At 35.4% G+C, this 26,249-nt stretch overlaps 1 protein-coding gene across 2 annotated transcripts; it reads left to right on the top strand.

The window, feature by feature from the left end:
* Window positions 1–14,281: 14,281 nt before the first annotated feature.
* On the top strand, window positions 14,282–24,660 carry LOC141833318 (uncharacterized). Of its 2 annotated transcripts, none has more exons than XM_074720730.1 (5): window positions 14,282–14,439; window positions 23,723–23,837; window positions 23,908–23,997; window positions 24,190–24,288; window positions 24,385–24,660. In XM_074720730.1, the coding sequence occupies exons 1-5, from the start codon at window positions 14,435–14,437 to the stop codon at window positions 24,481–24,483; spliced, it is 408 nt and encodes a 135-aa protein (XP_074576831.1). In that variant the 5' UTR covers window positions 14,282–14,434; the 3' UTR covers window positions 24,484–24,660. The 2 variants fall into 2 exon arrangements, with proteins under 2 accessions (XP_074576831.1, XP_074576830.1); XM_074720729.1 differs by having other exon boundaries at window positions 14,282–14,502; window positions 24,385–24,658.
* Window positions 24,661–26,249: the final 1,589 nt, after the last annotated feature.

Genomic DNA, 26,249 nt, shown 5'->3' with positions numbered 1-26,249 from the left:
GTCTTTGGCCAAAGCATTACATGTCAAGAGTAAGGTACTCTTGGACACATATATAAGTAACTTGAATACATAAGACAAGAAATTAGCTTGAGTTAGGTGTGATGTAGTCAGTCTAGTGGGGACTGACACAAATAGATCATGTCCTAAACCAAGCGGGTATAAGTCGGTGAAGGGAACGAGATATGTTTCATTATTGCTGTTGGTTTTAAAATGTTCTAGAATCAATCGTTTTTTTCAATCAATTGGGAATCATGATGTACTACTAGGTGTCACTCATGATCATTTCGTAATTAATGGTTAATTATGGACGGTCGACATAACCAGGAATCTATTGGATCACACGCACTACAAATTCTTTGAAGAACTTAAAAGAAGTTTGAGAAATTGATTCTCAGAATGAGAGAAATAAAGTCGAGTTAGACTGGACAAAGGATAAAATAATGGAATTCATCTTATGAAGACGAAATGAATAAAATTAGTTTGGGTCAAATTGAAGGTTGTTTGGTTATTGAACCAAGTGATTTAGTTTTAGACTAAATTGAACCCGATTTGCTACAGTACCTGGTCTGATCTGCTATAGTAATCGGACTAGTTCGCTATAGTAAACCCTAAATTTTGGGTTCACTATAATAATGAGGAAAAACCCGGTTTGACATTTTTTTCCCTCCTCCTCGGTTTGGGCTGCCTCACGGTTGCTCCTCAACGAGATGGAATCGTGATCTCCTTGAGAAGTAGAGAGTTGGCGGCGACGAAATTGCTGGCGATCGAGACCCTACCGATGCCTTTCCTTCTTCTCTCAAGCTCAAGCACAAGAGCTGCTGTCGCGGTCGCACCCTCCTCTCCCAATCACATGCACCGCCGACCTTCTGTCTGTCACGACGATCGCACACCGCAAGGAACAGGGGAGCATCACCCATATGCCTCCCGAGCGTCGCCTGCGTGCAGTGTTGTTTTCCTTTGCTCATGGTTGACCACAAGGGAAAAGGAGCTCATCGCCAACCAGCCCTGTCGATCGCGACTTCTGTCGTCTCCCTATCATGCGCGTCGTCTGCCGGAGGAGAGGGTCTACCCTAAGCCGGCGCCATCCCTTCCTCCTTCTGTGTGAAGCCGTCGGTTTTTCTTTGGTCAAGCAATTGTTGTTGTCCACCGGAAGGGAGAAGCATGATGGTAGTTCTTCTCCTCCCTTACCGATCGATCTCTAACAGAGGGTGTGGGTCACGCACGGTGGTTTTGGGAAAACCCCGGAACTAATGCAAGGTATATGGGTCACAATCGAGGATTTGACTTGCTGTCCTCGGCCAGATGATTCAACCGATGTTGGAAACTATTTCTGACCATTAGAGAAGTTGTTTGCTATCGACGGAGTTGCAATTAGATTTTATTGTCGGAACTCTATGTAGTCGCTAAAAATTATTTTCGATCATTGGATAGATTGTTCGACCGTTGTCAATCAATCCTCGGTCATCGGACGACCATCCACTATCTTCTCGAAAGTTTGTGAAGCTCCCAAAGAATGCTCCATCAATGTCAGAAAGGTTCCTACCATTTGTCCTAAATCGACGGTCAAAGGTTGACCACCGAAAATTACACCAGGAATATGATTATCGGTAATAGTTAGAAAACCTCCGAAACGATCGCGACAAACATTGTTGTGTGTTTCTAGAATTATGTTTTCTCTCGAATCGATCGTTATCTATCATCAGCTAGTACCAAAGACGATGACATGACTCATGGCTTCAGAAGTCATCCAGACGAGAGCTTGGCGTGGATCACCAATAGAGGCGAAACTTCGAGAAGGACCGTTCTATTGATGCCAACTTCGTTCAACGTGATCAATAAGGTACACGTAGAATATTTACTATTTTGTAAAATTTTAATTTCTAATCATGTCTTGTACCTATTATTTTTCTTATATTTGCATGCGTGTGTTATAATAATTTCTTGTTAATTATTATGTTATTTCTTCTATGCATGTTAGTGAAACGTGTAAACACGTGCATTACACCAGGACAATCCCAACAAAGAAAAACCCTTGGTCTTCCTCTATTATTAATTCATTAAACATTTTAATGAATCAATATCTCATTCAAATTTGGTTGAGTTTAATCTAAATGAGTCTAACTCAAATTAGACTCAATCCCATAATCCAATTGGATTCACATGAGTCTAACTCAATTAATCCAATTCGGATCATATTTTAGTCAAACTAAAATCAATTAATCTCCAAAGCATCGTGTCTTTTATGTGTGACCCAATAGGTTTGTATAACGTTGGTAATGTTTCTAAATCACTTTAGACATATAAGCAATGAGCGGCATCTAACAATGCATCATTGCTACCTATGTGATGAAAAAGTCGAGATCTGACCTAACCTTTCCGTGACTACTATAATGTATGATGATATCCTTCTATCCTCGATATCTAGATTGATCAATGAGGCATAGACTATGCAATCCTCGATATCAATCTTTGTGTTTCTTGATCCTCGAATAAACTCACTCAAACAAATGAACTCAATATTTCATATTAACTCATTTGAGCATGGTCATGTATTTAGTAGTCCTACTCGATCAAGGGACCCACAGATATCACTCCCGTCATATCGGAGGGATAAATCTCATCTACATCACTCACATCCCTTCACATAATTCGTTACATACCCAGTGATCGCCTTTATAGTCCACCCTATTACGGGTGACGTTTGACGATACCATAGTATACAACTCCTTATGTAGGAAATCGTAGTGACTTCAGGTCTAAGGATTATTGGATCAATTCAGTATATATTCTCTAATATATAATAATGTGTCAACGTGATATCACATATCTATGACTTGTAAGATCAAGTCATCAATTGACATACATGCTAGTCTCAATGCATTAATATTGTCCTTGAATAATAATGCTTGACTAGGAATAATTGAGAGTAGTATTCTCAATATCATCTCACTATCAATTCAACTAATTGATGTGATATAGATTAGAACCTACTACTCAAGACATTATTATATTTAGTCATTTGGCACAAACATGAAGTAATATAATAATCAAACTTTACCTTTATTAACAATAAAATATGATACAAAAGTCTCTAATCAATCATCACATAATTGGTTCTAGGGCTCCTACTAACAAGTTCTATATTCAAAGAACAATACCACAATGTACTGTTGATATCACAAAATGATGGTGTTGTTATTCGAAGAACAGAACCACGGTGTTCTATTGATATCACAAAAGGATGGTGCTGGTTTTCAAGAATCAATACCACTGTGATGCTATTATTCGAAGATCAGAACCACAGTGTACTGTTGATATCAAAAAATGATTGTGCTAAAACATCATTTTAGTAATGTTATTCGAAGAACATAACCATAGTGGTACTGGTTTCAAAGATCAAAACCTCTGTGGTGTTATTGTCAAAGATAAAAAATATAGTAGTGATGGTTGTAAGAAATCAGCACAAAGGTGATAATATTTTGACGAAACCAACACCAAGATGGTTGATTTAATTAAAATAAGTAATTTATTTATTTTTAGTTATTTACTTTTTAATTTTGATTTCTCTTTTTTAATTTTATTTCATTTCCTCTCATAATTAGCTATTTTAAAAATAAAATAATAATACATTATTATTATTATTAACGTTCCTTTAATTTTATAATTTTTTATTAATCTTTTTTTATTTTTTAAATTTTAAAAAAATATGAATAAATTTAGAAGATGATCATTAATTTAATGACATAATTTTTTTTAAAAAAAGTAAATTTTTTAGATCACCAGTGACTTTTATATGAAATTTTTTGATGAAATAATTAAATTTTTATTTGGTTATTTTTGATTTAAATAAAAAAATTTAATTTTTTAAAATTAATTTAAGGTTGAAAAGATGAGAGAGATATAATCTGAAGAAATAAATGTATCTTTTGAGAAATATTAAATTTTAATTTAAGTCTGAAAAGGTTGAGAGATATAATCACAAATAAATGTGTCTTTTTGGAAATATCAAATTTTGATGCGTCCTTTGAACATTCTCAGCTTGAAGTGCGTCTTTGGATAAGAAGTCATTCAATGAACAAACTATCAAGAAACGGTACAAATTTAGACATTTAATGTTTTGAAAAAGTAAAAATGTATATTGTTAGTTAAACCAAAGATAAATTTTAAATATTTTTATTCTTATATCAATTTTGAGCTTCATTACAAATGATATTTTATATTTGTCTACACTAAAGTAGAGGGACCACATGGGAATTGATTGATGATGCCCACACCCTTCCTCACATTCAATGAATCAAATTATTTGAGAGGTCACAAATCAAAATATCCGGGCAATTTTCAATTATCCCATCATGTAGGACCCCTTTTTCCTCCCCCACCTAATTTATAGATTTTTATTTTTATGATCCATATATTTTTTTTGTCTAAAATTTGCCCGACTAATTAATCTTTCTATTGATTCATCTATCAAGTAAATCTAAAATGCAATTTTATTCCTTTGAATATTTTATTAATACATCACCCTCTTAAAGGCATAGATATTGTATGATATAAGTTGGATAAATTTCTCTTAATGTTTATTTCTTATAATAAACACAAAACACAATTAGTAAATATAGAGTTCAAATAACACAAATTTATATATATATATATATATATAATATATATATTGATCACCCTCCATGAGCACCATCGTGAGCATCAAATATAAAAATATTTTAATTTTTTATTTCCATTTCTTGTCAACTAAATACTAAATCCTAAATTTTAAAATCTAAACTCTAAGAAAAAATTAATTTTTCTTATACTTGGTGATCATGATGGTATTCACGGATGATATCCAACATATTAAAATTATATATATATATATATAATTTAATAATTTTTTATATCTAATTTATATTTTTTGAGAGTTTAATGAACCTTATTAGCTATGAAATTATATATTGTCATTTAAAATGTATAATAAATATGATGTTGTTTAATATAATTTCTGCTGACACAAATTCGCGACCCTTATTCTAACCCTGTTTAGAATAAACTTCCAACCCTGTTTACTGTCACAGTGAAATGATGTATTGCAGAGGCACATTTCCTATTTTAAATATACAATATCATTCTTTTAAACTCTAATTAGAATGATATAATTCATTGATCAGGGATTAAAATGATAAGAACTCCACAATTACAAGGATTTTTCAATGATTTTAAAACTCAAAGGGCAGTTTTACAAGGATATAGACTCTAATGTGTTGTTGCCATGGATAACTGCCCTTAGCTCCTCTTTGTGCTCTTCAAACTACAGGAAAAACAAACAATCTAATCATCAGAAGGGGGCATCGTAGGGAAAAAAAAATAAAAATGTGAGGAAAACATACAGGATGTGATGTGAGGAATCCAACGAGAGCACAGGAGGAACTGCACCTCTAAACAAGTTTGAAGCATGTAAGATGAGACCGTCACCTCGCAAACACACCACGAAATCAACTCTCTCATGAAGGTCGCTGCATGGCTGCAAAATATTTGAGAACAATTATACATCTGATAATATGTTTGGAAATGTTTGTCGGTGGATGTCGGAAAGGATACAAACTGATATCAGATCGTCGAGGTTAGTGTTCAACACTATTTCTGTAAAACGATATTGCTCCGCTACAGGTGTTTACGGATAGCAGCAATTTATTTCCTAAAATATAACGACGACGTCTCGAAATAGTAGCACTTCAAATTTCGAGACCAACGAACTTTTTTAGACTTTTTGGACTTCGAATGCAAAGATGAGATATAGACTTTTTGGACTCCGAATGCAAAGATGAGATGTATGCTTATTGAATGATTCAATAGATGAGTTGATTCGATGATTTCCAGCATCTGGAGGAACATATTTATACAAAGTGAAGAGATAGAATACCCTTTGATGAGTGACTGTGACTTTTGAGGTAGGATTTATTTGGATCGTTCGATCTGGAGGGTTGTAACCCTTCAGATCGCCCTTTAATCTCATCCGTCAGATCAGATCCAATGATCTATTCGATCTGACGCTTCAGATCAAGTCTCATAACTAACGGTTAGATTGCGACTCTTCACGATCCAACGCTCTAGATCGCATCACATGCGATCCATCACACCTCTTTGATCTAACGGTTACCATCTGTTCGCCCAGTCAGCAATCTAATCATCTCTCCCTGCCCACTCGAATGCCACATCGACACCGTCTCATCAATGCTCTTTGCGATCCAACGCTCCAGATCACATCACATGCGATCAACAAAGTACCCATTGCGTGTGTGGCACGTGACACGTGGCGAGTCGTGGGCTCGTAGGTGCGAGCACCTGCTCGTGAGAAGAGAGCACATGAGCTTTTGTATTAACTCCATTAACACAACAACATTAATAAGGAAGGAAAGCTCATTGAATTTACCGATGTGGGACTATTCCCCATGCACTTCCTTCTATAACATTAATTAACAATTAATGCTATTCTGAGCTAACTTTTAATAATTAATTTCTCATTCACCCTTAATCGATTTTGAGAAATTAATAGTCTAGATCTATCAACGCAAAACGTAGATTTTGATTTTAAAGTCAATTTTGACTTTCATCAATTGATGACGCTCCGATTTTTTACAAAATTATATTGGTCCTTTAAGGCCTAATATATCATGCACATCAGGCTCTAGAAGAACATTCATTTTCATGGTGGTACAGAAAGGAAGCAACCTGCATTTCCAAAGAAGAAAATTAAAATATTAATAAATTTGTTGATAGAACAATCTAAACTTGAAAAAGATACAGCTCCAAATCAAGTTCTTAAGAAACATAGATTGCACATTCAAATATTAGTATTATGCAAGAAAGTGTTGGACAATATTGCTAGAGATATAGGAGAATTTTGAATTTACAACATCAAAATTCAAACGTATCTATTGAATAGCTTGAGTGGATAATCTCAAACTGTCAAGCCAAGCAAGGATGAGTTATTTGGGATGGTTGGGTTGCTTGGAAGATTGGGTTGCCTTGTATGGTCGAGCCGAGCTGCCTTGTATGACCGAGCTACCATAGTTGAGCTGTCGAAGCCAAGCTATCGAGTGTCGAGTCAGTTGAGCTGGCTGAGTTCGAGCTGTAGAGGCCGAGTTGTTGAGTGTCAAGCTACCGAGGCTGAGTCCGAGTCAACCAAGCTAGTTGAGTCCAAACTATCGAGTCCGAGTCAACTGAGTACTGAGGTCGAGAGTTGAGTTACCAAGGCCGAGTGTCATGGTTGAGTTATTGTGACCGAGTGTTGAGGCATGCATAACACGGTTTCCTTAAAATAGATTCGTCTCCTCCGGTGATACTTAGAAGTCATGACAGACATCTATTTCTTAGGATACAATAGTGAATCGCGATCACAACCAAACACAGGTTGGTCGCGCCTAACTAAAATTGTACTCGAATGCCATCACATGTTCTACCAAGTGAAAAACCACGATAGAGAGGAAAATTTTAGGGGAACGAAGGTGGATGGAAATAATTTACTACACACACCATGCTCAAGATCATGACATCCTCTTTTATAGGAGCTCCAACCTTAGGCAATGTTAAATGGTTAGTTAATGATCATTTACTACCTTTACTCACTCAGATCAAAATGTCAGCCGTAGTCGATCGTTTCACCTAGGATAGCAAAATTGATTCGAGTGACAAAATGTTGATTCATTCACTTGGGTAAATTTTACCCTCAACTAGTCCAACATTTAACACGTGCAAGTCGTGCTTGCACATAAGTTAACTTGGGTCAGTGCAATCCGAATCCTGAATTTGCACCCCTTTGATGAGCGTAGATCATATATAGTATTTTAGCTTTATTTTAACGCTCATCTACTTGCGATTTATTGCATATGCTACACTTTGTCACACCTTATTCTTTTATATTACATATTTTACTTTTGCTCGGAGATCTGCTTTTTGTATATTTTGCTTAATAGGATGTGATTTAGAGCCAAAACGATGCATTATTGATGGTGGAGAGAAACAAGAAGAAATGGAGAAGAAGGAGTAACAAAGAAGGACACGGCCGTGCCTCTACCCGTGCCCACTTCCAGAGCAGGACCGTGTTTGGGCCGTGCCTATTAGGCACGGCCGTGCCCCAGTTTTTGCCAGATCCAGCTAGGGGCCGTGCCTCAAAGGCACGACCGTGCTTCATTCCAGAGTCGCGCCAGGTGTAGGCCGTGCTTCTCAGGCACGGGCGTGCCTTCCAACAGAGCCGCGACCTTCTGAGACCGTGCCTCAGCTTAGGCACGGGCGTGCCTGGCAACAGAGCAGCGGCTGCACATGGCCGTGCCTCCTAGGCACGGCCGTGTGACGGAAAGTACACGGGCGTGTCTACCTAACATTCTGGACAGTTCTGCGGACTTAAAGTAAAACGGGCATAACTTTCATCTCCGATTGAACCACGGGCCGTGCCACCCCTCAAAATGGAGCTAACTTCAAGACCTACAACTTTGCTTCAGGGTGTACAGAACGATGACTGCTCTAGGCCATGCTAAATGGCACGGCCGTGCCTCCTTACCGCGGCCGCGCTGGGTATTCTGCCCAAACTGCAGACCAAACTTCGAACCAACATAACTTTCGGCTCAAAAGGAGTTATGGGTCGGTCCACCATCCAAATTGAAGATAATTCAAATCTCTACAACTTTGGTTCAGGGTCCAATTGAAGAAAACTGGGTTTACTAGGTGAAAAACCCATTGAGGCGGAGCCTTGTGAACCAGGGATAATCTGGGCAGTTTTGGGTGAGTATATAAGGTGGAAAACAAACCCAATCTTGGGTTATCTTGGGTCATTCTCCAAAACCCTTGGTCTTGGCTTGGCGGCAGCGTCTCCCCTCCCTAGGGGAGGCCCTAAACGCTCCATCCTTCGCCGATCCGCCCTCGCCAGTCCATCTCCACAGTCCATCCTACACCGGAGCAAGAAGATCTTCAAGAGGATGCCCACGCTTCAAAGATAAGTCTTCCCCTTTCTTTGGTGGATGATGTTTACCTTGCATACTTCTTGTAAACTTCTTGTAATGGAGTAGATCCTTGAGTTTAGGATGTAGGATGAACATCTATGTAATGATGGTGATGTATGAACTTGTTTATGACATTTTCCCTATTCAATGAAATGTTTACCTTTGTTTCATGTGTATTGTGCCTTGAACGTGTTTGATGAAATGTTTGTGTGAGCAAATATGCATGATTATGAGGGGTGGATTACTTTGTAGGGAGATCCTAGGCCGTACACCGGGGCGCTTCGTGACAGGAAGAAAGCCTTGAACCGGGCGAGTCCGAAGTGATTCCTACATAGTGGTAAACCCCCATAAGGGATAACTAACGGTTACCTAGTGTTGGGAAGAGGTCTCTAAAGGGACACCTACCCTGTGACAGGGGGTAGGAATCTAGTAGTATTCTGGGGCGCCTGTATGACACAGGAAAGCCTTGAACCAGGCTATCTAGACTCTCAAATCGAGAGGTCTCTAAAGGGATACCCTGTGACAGTGGGTAGGAATCTAGTAGTATTCTGGGGCGCCTGCATGACACAGGAAAGCCTTGAACCAGGCTATCTAGAATCATCTCAAACCAACATAAGTAACATTAGAACACCATCGATTTATGCCAACAAAGCCTGACGAGGTCGAGTTGGTATTTTGGTTAGAATCCCTACAAGGTGGTGAACATTGAGAGTAAGGGAACAAACATGAATTAGGGATATCACCTAGCATTGATGTGAAATCGAAGTCCTAAACTTATCCATCTCACCCATAAACCCCAAGCCAATCTCTCTTTCTCTCACACACACAACCAAATCCTCAACTCAACCCGTTTCCCTCCGAGTCTAGATAACTATCTTAGTGACATCACTATAGCTAATACATAGTCCCTGTGGTTCGATATCTTTTTATTACTTGACGACGCCCGTATACTTGCGGGAGCCTATCATCTCGGTCTGAGATGCTCCTATATGTTAATTGGCAGCAAGGTTGCAAGGCAACATGTTTGAAAGGTCTTTCTGAGGATGTTCCTGAGCTATAATATTTTTTTGGGATGTTCCCGAGTAGGGATATTCCCAAGTCCCAATATCTTTTCGTCTTCTATTCCATCTCCTTGCTTACTTACCCTCATATAAATCATGCATACTCCATACTTCATTAACATCCGGGCATATACTAACTTTGGTTGAGAAGTAAACAAAATATTATGCAGGCATAACTGTGTTTGGCCACATCTTTGGTCGACACACATGAACCCACCCAGGTATATGCCCCCAACGTAAGATTACGAAGCACATAACATGCATCCCTCCATTTTGTTAGACCAAAAAATGATTGATGAGGTCTGACTACAACAGATGTGACCTACCATAAATGTGTTGAGAACGTAATCATGATGACCGACAACTTTCCTACATTTTTGGTGTCATTCAAAATTCCCATCGACGGGTAGGGATGCTCCTATAGTAAAGAAGTAGTGTCATAATATCGATCCAAACCCGCCAAGGGAGACGAGCTCGATCCCACGAGGTTGGAGATGATAAGAATACCAAAGTGTCAGAACATCGATCTAAACTCACCCCAGAAAAGCTCAATCCTATGAGGTGGGGATGATAAGAATACCAAAGTATCAGAACAATGATCTATACCCGCGCGAGGAGAGGAGCTTGATCTCATGAGGTCAAGGGATGATAAGTATTATATTTGAGAGGTGTCTTAAGGCAATCATCTTATGGTTATACTATTTTTGGATAAATAGAAATTCACTATTTGAGTGAATATTTCCTATGTGCTTGATTGAATCTTAAACTCATTTATTGAATGTCTGCAATATGATTCATAACATGAAAGAATTTATGATTAGATCACAACTAATGAGCATTTCTATATGTGCAATTATGAATGTATTAAATTATTCCTAGTCGAGGAATTGATGAGTACGGGTGTTATCAATTCTGTTGAGACTAACACGTTTTAAACTCCTTGGTTTATTAAATAACTGATCTCACTGGCCGGAGACATTAGGATGTTGAGAGTTAAACGTGGATGTTAGTTAAAGGTAATTAGTTCATTGGAGTGACCTGCCGTGAGACTTCATATGATTATATATATATATATGTCAATAAAGATTTCAGTGTAGCTTAAGTCCAAAATTTCCTTTGATTTGCGATATTCAAGTCACCTTGGTCATGGAGGCTTATATTTTGACATCTTAAGCAAACATCTCCAAGGAGATGTGGGCTCGGAATGATTGAGTATAAGTTGAAGTGCCTAAAAGTGTTTGAATAACCCATAGAAGATTCACCGTTCTTTGTAAAAAGAGACGTATACCCTGCGACCACTTGTTAGGATTGTTATTGAAAGTCTTTGGCCAAAGCATTACATATTAAGAATATGACACTCTTAGATACATGTACTAGTTACTTGAATCCACAAGACAAGAAAGTAAGCTTGGGCTAGGTGTACGTAGTTAACCTAATGGAGACTGACACATATAGATCATGTCCTGAACTAAGCGGGTATAAGATGGTGAAAGAAACGAGACACATTTCATTATAGCTACTGAAGGATTTTGAAAATTAGACATGAAGTAGAAGAGGAGAGTGTAGAGAAGATAGATATGATGTGCAACTTTAATTTTGAGCCTTCTATATGAAATTATAGGTTTGTATCAATTGACACACTGATTGAATTTTTGAAAACAAACTATGCTAAGTTAGGAATGCCTTGAATCTGATACTTTAGGCACGATGAGATTGAGGATCACTGTAGAAACTTACAGGACTTGAATTGGGTCCCATCAAAGCTGACTAAGGTCAACAACAAATTTTGATTGAAACTCATTGATGAGCCTAAAAGATTTGAAATTTTGAAATCTATACATTGAGTGGAAGAGGGGAGTATAGAGAATGTATAGATGGTGAACAATCCTAGTTTTGAGCCTCCTACATGAAGTTGTGGATGTTGGTTTCGAAGAATGGAGTCATAGTGGTGTTGTTTTATAAAAATCAACACTACATTAGTGATGATTTTGAAGGATCATGACCATTATAGTGCTATTTTATAAATATCAACACCATTGTGTTAGAGAAATCACAACACATTGTGTTGATTTTGAAGGATCAGAACCATTATTGATATTTTATAAATATCAGCACCATTGGAGAAATCACAATACATGATATTGATTTCATGATCAACATCATTCTGGTGTTGATTTTTAAAGATTAGCACCAATATATTAGATAAATCGCAACATGGTGGAGCTGATTTTGAAAGATCAGAACTTGTGTGATGCTATTGTTCAAAGATCAGAACCAATGTTTTAGAGAAATCACAACACAGTGGTGTTGGTTTCGAAGGATCAAGATCATTGTGTTGTGATTTGTCTAGTATATTGGTGTTGACCTTTAAAAACCAGCGCCACAATGATCTTGATCTTTTGATACAAGCACCACCACTATGTTGTGATTTCTCCAACATGGTGGTGTTGATATTTATAAAATATCACTATAATGGTCATAATCCTTCGAAACCAACACTATTGTGTTATGATTTCTCCAACACAAGTGGTGTTGATCTTTATAAAACACCACTACCGTGTTGTGATTTCTTTAACACTGTGATGCTAATATTTATAAAACAACACTACTATGGTCTCAATCCTTCGAAATCATGACCCATAACTTTATGCAAGAGATTCAAAACCAAGGTTGCACACCATCTATACATTCTTTAGAATCCTCTTTTCCACTCTATGTCTAGGTTTCATAATTCTAAATCCTCTAGATCTATCAATGAATTTTGAGCAAAATTCATTGATGGCCTTAGCTAGCTCTAATGGGGTCCAATTCAAGTCCTTTAGGTTTCTACAATGCTCCTCAGTCTTATCAAACCCTCAAATCTCAGATTCAAGGCTTTCTTGGTAGTGCACAGTCTGTTTCAAAAATTCAATCAGTGTGTCAATTGGGATAGACACATAACTTCATGTAGGACACTTAGAACCAAAGTTGTACACCATATCTGTCTTCTCTATACTCTCCTCTTCTACTCTATATCCAGGTTTAAGCATTTCAAATCCTTTAGGTTCATCAATAAGTTCCGGGTAAAATTCATTGATGACCTTATCCAACTTTGATGGGACAAAAATTCAAGTACTGTAGGTTTCTGTAGTTCTTCTCAGTCTCACTGTGGCCTAAAATCTCAGATTTAAGGCCTTCCTAGCCGTCCATAGTCTGTTTTCAAAAATTCAATGGTGTGCCAATTGGCACAGACCCATAATTTCATATAGGAGGCTTAGAACCAGGGTTGCATACACCATATTTACCTTCTCTACACTCTTCTCTTCTACTCCATGTTTATTTTCAGAATTCCAAATTTTGTAGGTCCATTAATAAGTTCTGAATAAAATCTATTAATGACCTTAGATATCTCTTATGAGACCCAATCCCTATAGATTTTTATAGTGCTCCTCAATTTCACCGTGCCCTAAAGTCTCAGATTCAAATTTTTCATAGCCATGCATATTATGTTTTTAAAAATTTAGTACAGTTTTGTAAATGGTGATGCTTTGACAAAATCAACACTAAGAGTGATGTTTTGAAGAAATCAATACCAAAATGATGATGTTTTAAAGAAATCAATACCAAGGTATGACGATTTAACTAAAGCAACACAAAGGTGAACTAAAACAACACCAAAGTAATTTTTTATTTTTAGTCATTTAATTTTTAATTTTTTAAAATTTTGTTTCATTTTTCTCTTGTAATTAACTATTAAAAAAGATAAAATAATAATAATAATAATAATCCTTTAATTTTATAATTTTTTATTAATCTTCTTTTTGTATTTTTAAATTTTTAAATTTTTTATTAAAATTTTAAAATTAAAAAAATATAGATAAATATAAGAGATTTTCGTGAGTTTAATAACGTATAATTTTTTAAAAATAATTTTTTTAAGATCATTATTGACTTTTGTATGAGAGTTTGTTATGAAATAATAAAATTTTTATTTTTTTTATTTAGTTTGATTTAATTAATTTGATTCAATTTAAATAAATAAATAAATAAATATTTTATTTAAAATTGAAAGACGGAAAAGATAATTTTAGAATTAAGTGTCTTTTTTTTATAAATATAAAAGTATGATACGATCCTTTAAAATTTCGAACTTTAAATGCGTACTGTATTAAAATTTTTTCTTCGAATAATTAATTTATTTTGCTCCTAGTAGGGGCCCCAAAATGGGAAGTCGGTGGCAACTCTGCAATTACCTCTCAGAGCAACCCGAGAGCAGTCACGCCGTAACTCATAAGGAAGCCCGTCGTTCCTTCCGCGTCGCCAGCTTTAAAATAGTAGACGGCGGCGAGGGTTTCCTGGGTTCAGCTATCGTCGGATCGGAGCCGATTCCATCGTCGCGTGTTCGAAATGGGGTTCGTATCCTTCGCTGGGAGAGTGCTCTTCGCGTCCGCCTTCCTTCTCTCCGCTTACCAGGAGTAGTCATCGCTCTTACTCACTTCCATTTCTCTCAGTTTTAGTTTCTCGTTGCTCTTCTTCTCAGTTTTCAGTCGCTAGGTTACGTTGGTCGTCTAAATTTTTCGTCGATATTGACTCAGCTGTGAAAGTTCGTGGCATTTGTCTCTAGCCACGAAATTTCGCTTTTGATGTATTTACTAGGGTTTACGAAATCTCGTTTGCCCATACTTCGAGGTATGAAGATTTTGTCTCCTCGATCTTTGCTCGTGAATTCTTATTGTTTCTTCGTTTACTGTTTTATATCGTGATTAGCTAGCTTGTATCTGTCTTTGCGCAACTCTTTCCCATTTTGCGTCATTGGGTCTGATAATCTGTTTGGCTGTAGTATTTGGCTGCAGAAAATCGAATCATTTTTAATAACTGAACGTGCACGCAAGCTACTGTATTTAAATTTGTGTCATCGAATGACAATAATAGGAACTAAAAGCTGTAATAAATGATTAGGAGAGGTTTGGTTGCCGCGTAGTGTCTAAGAATCTGATGGTCAATTGTTATTGTTTTCAGATGCAGCATATATCTAATATATTTGATCAGTACTATTTGACCTGTTGTTACTTAGAGGTGTCATATGTTGACCATTGAACCATGTTGAGAATTTGAAGCTCTTATAGGTTTGAGACGCCAATATAATCGTTAATGTCTTATGATCTGGAGGTGGATTCTTATCAAAGGTTGATTGACTTAATTTGTGCTGGTTCCTGCTAGTGTTGTAGCAGGCAATTATTTAGCATCAGTGCCTCACTTTGCCACTTTGTGAAATGGTTGGAACAGATTTACTTGTGTCAATCTAAAAATTGAAAACCTAACTTATGACTTTATTGTTTGCAAAGAATGCCAAGTTCCAATCACACATTTGTTTTAATAAAAATTTCTCCACTGAAAGTTTGACTTTCTTTGATGCTCTCTAGAATAAAAGAATTAGCTCTAGTTGTTGGAAAGCTTCTTATATGTAAGAATCATTTGAAATAAAAGTATGTTTGTCCTAAAACATCAATTTTGTAGAGATTTAATATGCTTAATTTATATCAGCAGAATCATGGTTTTAGAAATTAGCCTAGGTGGTTGCTTAAGCGGTTTTGACCAGGGACCATCTCACCTAGAGGGCAGACAGGCCCCTATTAGGCAGCCCATGTGGCTCACCTAGGCATCCTAAGTGGTTAGCCTGAGTGCCCAGGGGGATTTTTTTTTCTTTTGCTTTGGCATGCTTGATACCAAAGGTGACCCTAATTTATATCAAACAGCTGCCTCAACTCCTCTCTTTACTTGCTCAAATGCTTCTTTCCATGTATTGCTGTATTTTCACCCAGTCTTTAGGCTATGATGTCTGGGGAATTTCTGGATGTGATTTTCCCTTCTCTCTTCTCTAGGTATGTTTCCTAGGTTTTTTTTTCTTTTTCCAGTTGATTTAATCACTGAATTATTCATTTGTTCCTTTTAAATTGTGTCGTAAGTTGACTTTTAAATTGTTCATTGAGTTTTCTTTTGACCTTTGATAATGTGATGATGCCTACGAAAAAATTTAACCAATATATGTTAAATTTTATGATATTTTACTGCTCTGTACACGTACTATAAAAATGATATGTTTTATTGGTATGTGTGAATGCCTAGCACATGGAACCACCTTTGAATACCTTAAGCAAAATATGTCTTATGGTTGATATATTGTGAAACTAGTTGTTCACCTTTTCTCTATAGCAGCTATATTCCAAGTAATTGGCACCAAATAGTCAAAACATATGGTTAATTTTGCTGTTGCAGTTGTTCATCTTTTGCTTCATGATTTCTTAATTACTAAGTTGATTTGTGTCATTTTACTAGTAAATTAGGTGGGCCGTTTGTTGCTGATTTGGTCTATTCTAGCATACAAGCAAATTCAAACATTGAGCTAGTGCCTAACTATCTGCAAGTAAAGATAATTTAGAGCCTCATAGGTATCATTAAATTGATCTCTGAACACGTATGTGGAAAAAATACCTTAATCTACTAATCTTTACATTAGCTTGAGCATACAATCTTTGAATCAAGTGATTTGTTGTAACCTAAATCTTACTTATCATTTATGCCAACCTTTTAACTTTTGTCATAGTCAGGCAACCTTGATTGCTTGCAAGTTTGTTCAATTTATGTCAAGCTTCAGTTCTCTGAATAGTGTGTCTAAGCTTAGCTTGATCCAACCCGAAGTGTTTGATTCTCCTTATTGGTGCTCATTGTTAATATTATCAAAGATATAGACTTGCATCAAGTTTGATGGAGGAATAAGATCCATTCTGGCTGGGATTAACATGTTGGTCGGTGGCTGTAGTGGCTGATATTTACCGTCGGGTACGGTATAATACCGGAATTTTTCGGTATCGGTAACGGTACGAAATTATTATTGCATTTCGGTATTGATATACCGTACCGAAATTATCAGTATCATATTTTCGATGTAGGTATTTCGGTATACTAGAAGTTACCGAATTTTCGGTATGGTAACATAGATTTTTTTATGCTATACGGTATCAAAATTCGTAAAACGATATTGCTACCAATCTTCAAATCTGATCTGATCACAATATGATTTCATCTCTTCCCATCTCCAACTGCAGATATATTCAAGTTGATTTCTTGAGGATGATATTTTTCTTGTACAATTGCATCCTCGTTTCATGTCTTGTGAAATTAAGAGAAATTTGTGCACTGGCACACCTTTCATCGTCATTTACGTGATTTGATATTCATTATGTTGCCATGACTTTTGGATATGGAGGTGCTTCTTACATTTCAAAAAGTATTTTTTTTCTGGTTGTGAGGGATATAGGCAGCAATAGTTCTTGCTAGATAGGAATTTATCAGAAGTCAACCACCCAACTATTTGTGGCCAGCTGCATTGATTTTTTTAATGCATTGTTAAAATTTAAAATTGTATTCGTCAAAGATAAAAAATTAAAAAATAAATTAAAAGAGATTTGAAAAGGAAAAAAATGAATTATTTTAAGCTTAGATTGGAATTCCGTTTCACACATTCCATGTGAAAGTAAGTTTTTGCCTAAAATGAAAGAAATATAGAGAAAAATTGCAGAAAGATTTTTCTGGATTTTTCCTTCCCTCTAGCTTATCTGTAAAAAAATATGGAGGAAAAGTGCAAAGCGAAAAATTTCTATACCTTATTTACTTTTAATTTTTTACTCTAAAGGTCACATCTCAAGAAGCACAATGATTTAGTATCTCAATTAATCTCTTACCTCACCATCTAATAGACTAGTTGATGCAACACAAGCACAGTAGGGTAGAAGATGCCTCAAACAATTATCTTCTAGAGGAGAGTCTCAAAAATATAATTTATTGGTTGAATGTATTACTGTTAAATGAGTGAAACAATAGGCTGAGATCTTGTTTATAGACTCTTTATAATAATTGATAAGTTTAATTTTTTTAATACAAATTTAGCTTAGATCATACACTAATTTAATTGTTTGTGTGATTGATTTTAGGTGAAAAAACTCTAAAATTAGGGCTTGATGGGGCATTTATGGGAAGTAGACTCAGCTTGAATACTCTGATGTTTTGCATATAACTTCCTCTATACAACTCGAATTGGCATAAGTTTTGAAGCTATGGAATGCTAAGAGATAGGCTACAACTTTAATGATAACACCTCAAGTTGGTTTAGCTATTAAAGGATCGAAAATACATCATAAGATGGTTTATGATTGAGATTTATGAGGGGATTTTTAGAGAATACCCAAGGTTATGACCTAAACCCTAAACAAAGCTATGAGAGGAGGTTTACAACAACTTTAGAGGGAATTCTGCATGGATTTTGGCAAGGGATCCATGTGGGAGTTTGGCAAGGCTAGGAACAAGCCTTTCAATTAATGAGAGACATCTTCATTGAGGTTTTCTTGCCTCTTTTTTCTATTATTTCAATAACTAGACCATGTTTCCCTATTTTTATTGTGTTTTCTTAATAACAATCATGAACTAAAAGGTTGAATGTCTTGGATTAATCATGAACTAAAAGGTTGAATGTCTTGGATTAGTCAAGGTCATTATTTTTTGATTTATGAACTGAGTGTTCATTGTTTAATTCATATGCTAGATGTTTGTTTTCAGTTGGCTACCAATAATTTGATTGTGTGGGTTAATTTGCAAAGTGAGAGGGAACTTATTAACCTAGATATGATGAATCAATTGATATTGTAAGGGAGATTAAGATAAATCTATTGCCTTTTTCTTGCCTACCTCGATAAGTCTTGACCTTAATGCAATTTGTTTTAACCTGTAGATAGAGAGAAAATAGGTTTGAATAATTCAAGATAGACTTAATTTGACTTGGCAAAGAGGTTTAAGTTAAGTACTGGGTTGGCTGGACAAAAAACTTGCATAACTGATATAATTTTCAACTTAGGGTTTCAATAAGGTCTTGATTGAGTGCTTATTCAAGTCCTTGAGTTTTATCAATTGACTGTTGATTGATCCATTATTGTTTGTGTTAATATTGTTAGTTTTGGTTTAGTTGTTGCATAACTCAATTTATTTATTAAGCAAATAAAGAAGGTCATCAATACAAAAACTAGTAGTCAATCTTTGATCCTTGTGGGAATGATATATGATACTTGATTTGAATCTAGTATACTTGTTAGAGTGCATAAGAAACATTGAATCTAGTATACTTGTTGGAGAGCATGAGTAACAATGAATCTAGTATACTTTCTAAAATGCAACAATATCAAGGATTCATTAAGATCACAAAATAGAATACCTATATTATAATTGGTAAAAGGGCATTTTAGACTTGAACCAACAAAAGAAAATAATATTTAGACTTTGGACAAGCTTATTTTAACAGCCTAATTTATTTTAAATGGGTTATGTTTTAAATCACTAGAAACTATACTTAGATTCCTTGGAGGGTGGATAGCCATTTGGATGCATTTGTATTGCCAAGTTTGTAGTCTCGACAATAGTTCTTAATGCCTGAATAAGAAAGGTTTAACTTTTGTCTTTCTAATATTGTTGTTGGGAAATTGCTTCTTCCCTTCTAATATAGTATATAATGCTTGGGTTATTTGATTATTGCCTATTACTCACAATGGTCTAGGAGATCAAGAAACAATCTTGGTTGATCCATTTATTGGATCGAGCGTAGAGCTATATGGAGCTTCAACCTCAAAGATATTAAGTTTGATATTTGGATTTGATCAATCACTGTGATATTGTAATGTGTTTTAGATTTGTTCAAGTATATCTCGTTCTAATAACAACATTTAGCTTCTAACTAGAAAGTGCTATTTAGAGAGCTTCGTCTTAGTGCCTAATTGTTAGGCAGCCTAGGCCTTAGGTAGCCTCTACTAGATGCCTAGCTGTTGGGAAGTGTTGGTGCGATTATGCCCTAAGTGGTCGTATTCGACCATAAGGCGTTTTGATATGTTGGGTAAAGAGTTTAAGTTAAGTTTATCTAGTTTCTTATGTGTATGAAGTTGTGTAGGGTTTTGGTAGAATACACATGGAGCTGAGTAGGTGTTGCTCAATGACCTTGAAATTCGTTGGAGATCAGAGACAAAGGTGTATGAGCCATTCAAAGGACTGTAAATGAGAAACATTAGTGGTGTTGATAAAGATGATGGAGTTTGACTTGGTGCAACAAGTTGGTATGGCTTGGTAGCTTGAGGTCTGTTGAAGATCAGAGAAGGATAGTATGAGACATTCAAGAGATCATAAGACAAGAAGTATCAAGGTGATTGCTTTGACAAGAGTTGCAAGAAGTGGATTATGTAGGTGAATGAGTGAAGGATGGTACAAGGATTGAGTTGTGGGTTTGGTGCATTCAATGGATTGAGAACTTGACAAGAGCTAACCACTTGGGCAAAGTAAAGTTGCAATTTTGAAGTAACCTAAGGAGGCGAACTACGTAGGCAAATAAGTGAAGGATGACACATAGAACAAGATGAGAGCTTGGTACATTTGATAGATTTATGACCTAATGGGTGATGATTTTATAGACGAAGTGAAGTTGTAAAGGTAAACTAAGTGAGTGTGAGTGTTGAGTGATCAATATTTTAGGATTCAAGTAGGTTTGACTTAGGCGATGGCTAGACCATTAGATCGGTCGTAGTTAATGATCTTGTTGACTGAAAGGTGTTTCTAATCAATGGTATGCTAAGTCGATTAGGGACTTGACTCAGTTTTATGGTTTGTGAACAAAATGTTTTTGTTTAGAGTTTATTTGATAGGCAGTCGCCTGAATCCGTAGTAGGAGACAAAAAGAAAGAAGATTCTTGTAGTTGTCAGATTATGTGATAAAGTGTGTTTGTTGATTGAAGGAGCTGTTGCCCGACACAAGAATTGACTAAAGTCAAGGTGAATCAACTGAGAGATCTGTTGCAAACACAAAGTTAAGTAATCGAGAAAATGTTGACCGGAAGTGGTTCAGTTGACTCGTCTGCTGCATAACAAAAAAATAAAGGTTGATATAACTTGGAGGCTATAAATAGAAGACCAAAAAGAACCTTTAATGACTGGTGAAATTGAGTCAAATTGTAGCATTCTTTGGGCTTTCTTGTTCTATTTCATAGCCTAATTCTTGTAGTGTCTTATGCTTATTTGTATTCCTATTCTTGTAACTTGTTTTACTTGTTCCTAGTTTTGTAAGAGGTTTTTCAACCTTTAAAAGGATTACAGAAGGAGAAAGAGAGTTGTGACTCACTGAAAAGTCATAAGACTTGGAGTATAAACTGAGGGTTCCGAACTAACTTATATTTCTTTTTTTCATTGCAACTAACTTGTCCAATTGACCTTGCTAAGTATTCGCAAGAGTAAAAGAAGCAGAGTTGCAGTTCAAGTGCTATTCAGCTCCTTCTAGTCATCTAATCACTTACATCGATTGTACAAGAAGTAGGTTGACCTAGAGTCCTTGTTGAGTCAACCTTAATGAAAAGAAACTAGGCCTTTATTTAGAGGTTAGTCAATTAGCATCTTTTGTTGGGTTAACCAACATTAGTAAATGCTTGGAAGTTATATTTTCCCAAGGTAGGTCGACCTACGATTTATGATTGGTCCACTTAAGGGTTGGTTGATCTATGGTTTATGATAGGGTAACCTAAGGATTGGTCAACTTATGATTTATACTAATTTGCCCTGGACATGTAGATCTAGGTAACTAACTTTTAGAATGTAAGTTGCGATGATCTAATACTTTTGATGGACCAAAAATGGTTACACGAACTAGGAGTTTTAATAGGTTAACATAAAATAAACATTAACTTTCAATAGTTAGATTCTCTAGTGTTAGGTTGAGGATGAAAGTCAAATGTTCATCCTTCCTTGAACATGAAAGTTACCTATTAAAATTCTTCTCGAGAGTTAGGTCGATCCATTGAGTTTGACTTTAAAAGTGATTTTGCTGATTCTTTTGGCATAAGAACTTGCATAGAGTATCTCATTAACTTTATAATAGATAAAGTGCCAAAAGATCACCAAGAAGTTTTGGAAGAAAAAGTCAAATGTTCATCCTTCCTTGAACATGAAAGTTACCTATTAAAATTCTTCTCATATTGGTTTAGATTTTGATTTATTCAGTTGAGAGGTGACGGTCTCTCTAAGGCTTCATTTTTATCATTTAAGATTTGCTTACCCAAAAGTATGAAATTAGGGGGAATAGGAAATATGATGGAAAGGAAGTGAGGAAAGGAAGGGAAAAAGTGTTTACCTCATAAAAGGAAGGAAAAGAAGGGAAAAAATTTGGAGAACTAAGAATGCCGTATTATTCCTAATTCTTATCTTTCTCCCTTGAACACTTTTAGCCCGTCATTATAAAAATCTGATGATGCTTTATCGTCGTCCCTAGTCACGTTGCCTAACCTTAGGAGCTACATCAAGCTAATGGTTAGTTATGACAATCACATCCTTCCTTGCCCCAAAATAACACCTAATTCACGTATGAAAGCCATCAATTGAACATCCACTCCATTCCTTTCTTGCTGATCAAAGATGAGGATGGTGACAAAATCACCCAAGATGGTGACAAACGAGATGATGCAATAGTTGGGAGTGTCGATTGGCGGATAGAAATATTAGAATGCTGGTGGGAGTTTGCATAATGTTATAGACCAATCCTCAATAGGGGTAAAATAGTTTATTTGTTGCTTTCTACGGAAGTCTGTCTCTTCTATCTGATTTTGGGTGGTAGCAATTTAGGTCAAAGTCCTTTCTGTGTTGGATTTTGACTCCTTTTAGCTAGAGCTTTTGCTCAGATAATCAGAAGAAGGAATGTTTATGTGGTTAGACTCTTGTGTTGATCCATGGAAAATGTTTTTATCCTTGAGAACAAACTAATCCTTTAGTGTAGAAATCCCAATATAGGGTCAAGCTCTCTTACACGTGAGGTTTCATCTTTAAGTAGAAATCCCTTTGTAGGGTCAAACTCTCTAGTTCATGTGGTTTCTACATCGTGAAGTTTCTTCCTTGAGTATGAATCCCTTTCTAGAGTCAGGCTCTCTTACTCATGTGGTCTCTACCTTGTGAAGGTATATCTCGTAAGCTTTCTATCTTGTGAGGTCTTATTCTTGGTTTGTAAAGGCTTGCTTCATTGCCTTGTGAAGTAGCTGCTTAGTGGATTTATTGTTGGGGAGAAAAGACGCACTGAAGCATTATGAACTGTGAATGTAGAAGCAAGATTTTGAAGCATGTTACTTGGCATTGTGATTTATTTGTTTTAATTTCGTCTGCACATTTATCACTTGATGTCTTTACACACAGTTAGATATCTAACTGATTGGCTGTGATTGTGTTTACAAGAAAGTTATACACTATCTATTCACTATCTTTCAAGCCAGACCACCAATCCTTTTAACTTTAGAGCATTTTTGCCCAAAGCTAGCAATGTGAGTTAGAGGAATTTGTGTTCTGTTTCATCATTGTCATTGTTCTATATGGTAGTTCAACCTATCAAAGCCTATTGTTCTCTGATGCGTGCTTCTATAACCAGGATAAATCAATGAGTGTGGGTTATTTTCTTCTTTTTATCATTCATATCAAAGTGGATTATTTCTGTATTGTGATGTTATAAAAACTGAACTATACGAGGAATTTGTTATTTCATTTGTTTAGCATTCGATACATATTCTGTAATGGCCCATATGTGCATTTGTGAATTTCATACAAGTTCTTTTAGTTTATGTGTAGTGGTTTTGTCAGGTATAATGAATTTGGAGTCAATGGCGGACCAGCAGCCAAGGCTTTCAGGCCAAAGTACAATCTTTTCATCAAACATCTGTCTTCACAGCTTGGCCTTGTCGTCCCACATGTTGAAGTAGAACCTTTTCCCTGCTTTCTTTTCTCCCTATCCTTAAACCTGAATGATTTCTCCATTTCTTTTCCAGATGAAACATGTTATTGCAGCTGCCATATTTCTGAAAGGTTTTGGTGGCCTGTTGTTCATCTTTGGCAGCTCTATTGGTGCATATCTTCTGGTACAACTATGTTACAAAATAATCTCAATCTCATTAACTTTTGAAAAGGTTTATGAGAATTGAATTTTGTTTAGTCAAAATTATCTGACTATTAATGAATTTGTCTTGCTTCTGGCAATGATCTCATCTATTGTGTACATCTTTATAGTTTTTTTTTTTATATAAAAATAACAAACTGACATGCTTGTTCAGCTTATCTATCTAGCTTATTTCACGCCAATTGCATTTGACTTCTACAATTATGACATCGAAAAACCAGAGTTTGTGCGACTTTTCAGCAGATTTATTCAGGTTTGTTTCTCACCATTCTATGTACCGTATCTTGTTAGTTTTGTAAAAACCTACGCTGCTTTGACTTGTTGCATGATTAATTAGTTTTTACTGCAGAATTTGGCCCTCGTCGGTGCATTGCTTTTCTTTCTCGGGATGAAGTCAACTCCAAGACGGCAGCCCAAGAAGAGGGTTTCCAAGTCAAAAACAAATTAATATATGAGAGATGTGGCAACTCGGTAGTCGTAATGCTTAGTGCTTGTATGCAACACGGAATTTTGTTTTAAAAGCTTCAATGCTATAAATTTAAATTACGGATTGAAGTCTTTGTTTGTTTCCACTGTTATTTCGTTCTTGTATGATGGTTCTAAAACAATAACACTGGATTTAATTTGCTCGCTCGTATGCTTAAGACTTTATTCTTGACTGGAGGGAGGCTTCATCAAGAAACGAGTGTGGACATATTTTGGAACAAGATTGCCAATTGCATTAAAGTAGGCATTCTTCAAATTACAATGATTCCAGCAAGTAACAATTACAAAGTCATGAAATTGCATCCAACCTGTTAGTACGCAAGTATTAATATTCTGCAATCCTGATTTACTTCATTTTCATTAGGATAATAAATAAATGCAGCCGATTTTCTTAATTTTATACTTTTAATTATATAACTCAAACAAAGGCAAAGGAAAGGTTTTCTTTCTGTTGTTTTCCTCTTTATTTTGAGTAATAACTCAAATATTTTAGAAAATATTTAAATCAGACATTTTGGATGCAATTAATTGATTTCATTCTCACATTAACTGTTCGAAAATCCTATTTGATGGAAAAAGTAAAAAATTAAATTATTTTCTGCTCATCAAAAAGACTGTGTTACATTAAAATATAATTCAAAAATAGTATATAATTATATTTTTTTAATAATATAAGTATTTAGTTTTTACCTTAATTTTGGAAGTAGACTGTTTTCTTCATGATTTACCTATCGAGTAAAATTAAAACACAATCTATACATATTTAAAATCGACCTCTAAGACACTCATCTTATTTCAAATTCAAATCTGATCCTTTTATTATTATTATTTTTTGAGTGTTTTATCATTTCATCATATCCGTGGAGACTCGTGTGTGATTTTATATGGAGTATGTGACACTACATGGTAAGATGACTAGTTCCATTTGCAAGATTTTTTTCTTTTCATTTTTTTCGCACTGCGTTTTTTTTTACGATCATTGGAGTTGTATTGAAATGGTCTTGGATTTGGTGATGACATTTATAATTATAGTTAATTTTATGTGAAGATGCTTTAGTCCCCATCTTCCTTGTACAACTAGTCTTTAGACTTGGATTTGTTGATAAACGATAGCTCTCAAGCCGTGCGCCTATGCCAACTTAGTAACAACTCTAAGGGTGCGTTTGGTTCAAGTTATCTTATATAACCTTGGTTATGTGATTACCAAGAAATCACATAACTAAGCTTATGAGATATAAAATATAACCTAGGGGACGTTTGGTTGAGGGTTATCATTGATAACCTTAGTTATCTGTCGAAAGTTATCAACTATAACTTTGTTTGGTTCAGGTTATGATCGATTCCCAAATAATACAATATCACCGCCACATCAGCAAATGAGTTATAACTTGGGAATGTGATTACCTTGGCAGCCTAAGGTTTTCTACGATTCCTGAGGTTAACGAAATTTTTTTTCATGATTACCCTTTGATTTTAAAACTTAATTAATTGAAATGTATTATGAAATCTAATTGAAACCGAGTTAATTAATTTAAAAATTTAAATTTAAAATTTTATAAAATTAAAAAAGATAATTTATTTTAAATTTTAAAAATAAAATTAACTAATTATATTTATTAATTTAATAAATTATTTTATTAAAATAATTATCTTAATAAATTATATTATTAAAATAAAATTAACAAATTATATTTATTAATTTAATAAATTATTTTATTAAAATAACTA

The sequence above is a fragment of the Curcuma longa genome, chromosome 8 (assembly GCF_044706935.1).
Source record: "Curcuma longa cultivar G26 ecotype Majalengka, Jawa Barat chromosome 8, ITB_CL_G26_1.1, whole genome shotgun sequence".
Taxonomy (NCBI): Eukaryota; Viridiplantae; Streptophyta; class Magnoliopsida; order Zingiberales; family Zingiberaceae; genus Curcuma; species Curcuma longa.
The sequence above is the reverse complement of the archived record's forward strand: the minus strand, read 5'-3'. Positions and strand labels throughout refer to the sequence as shown.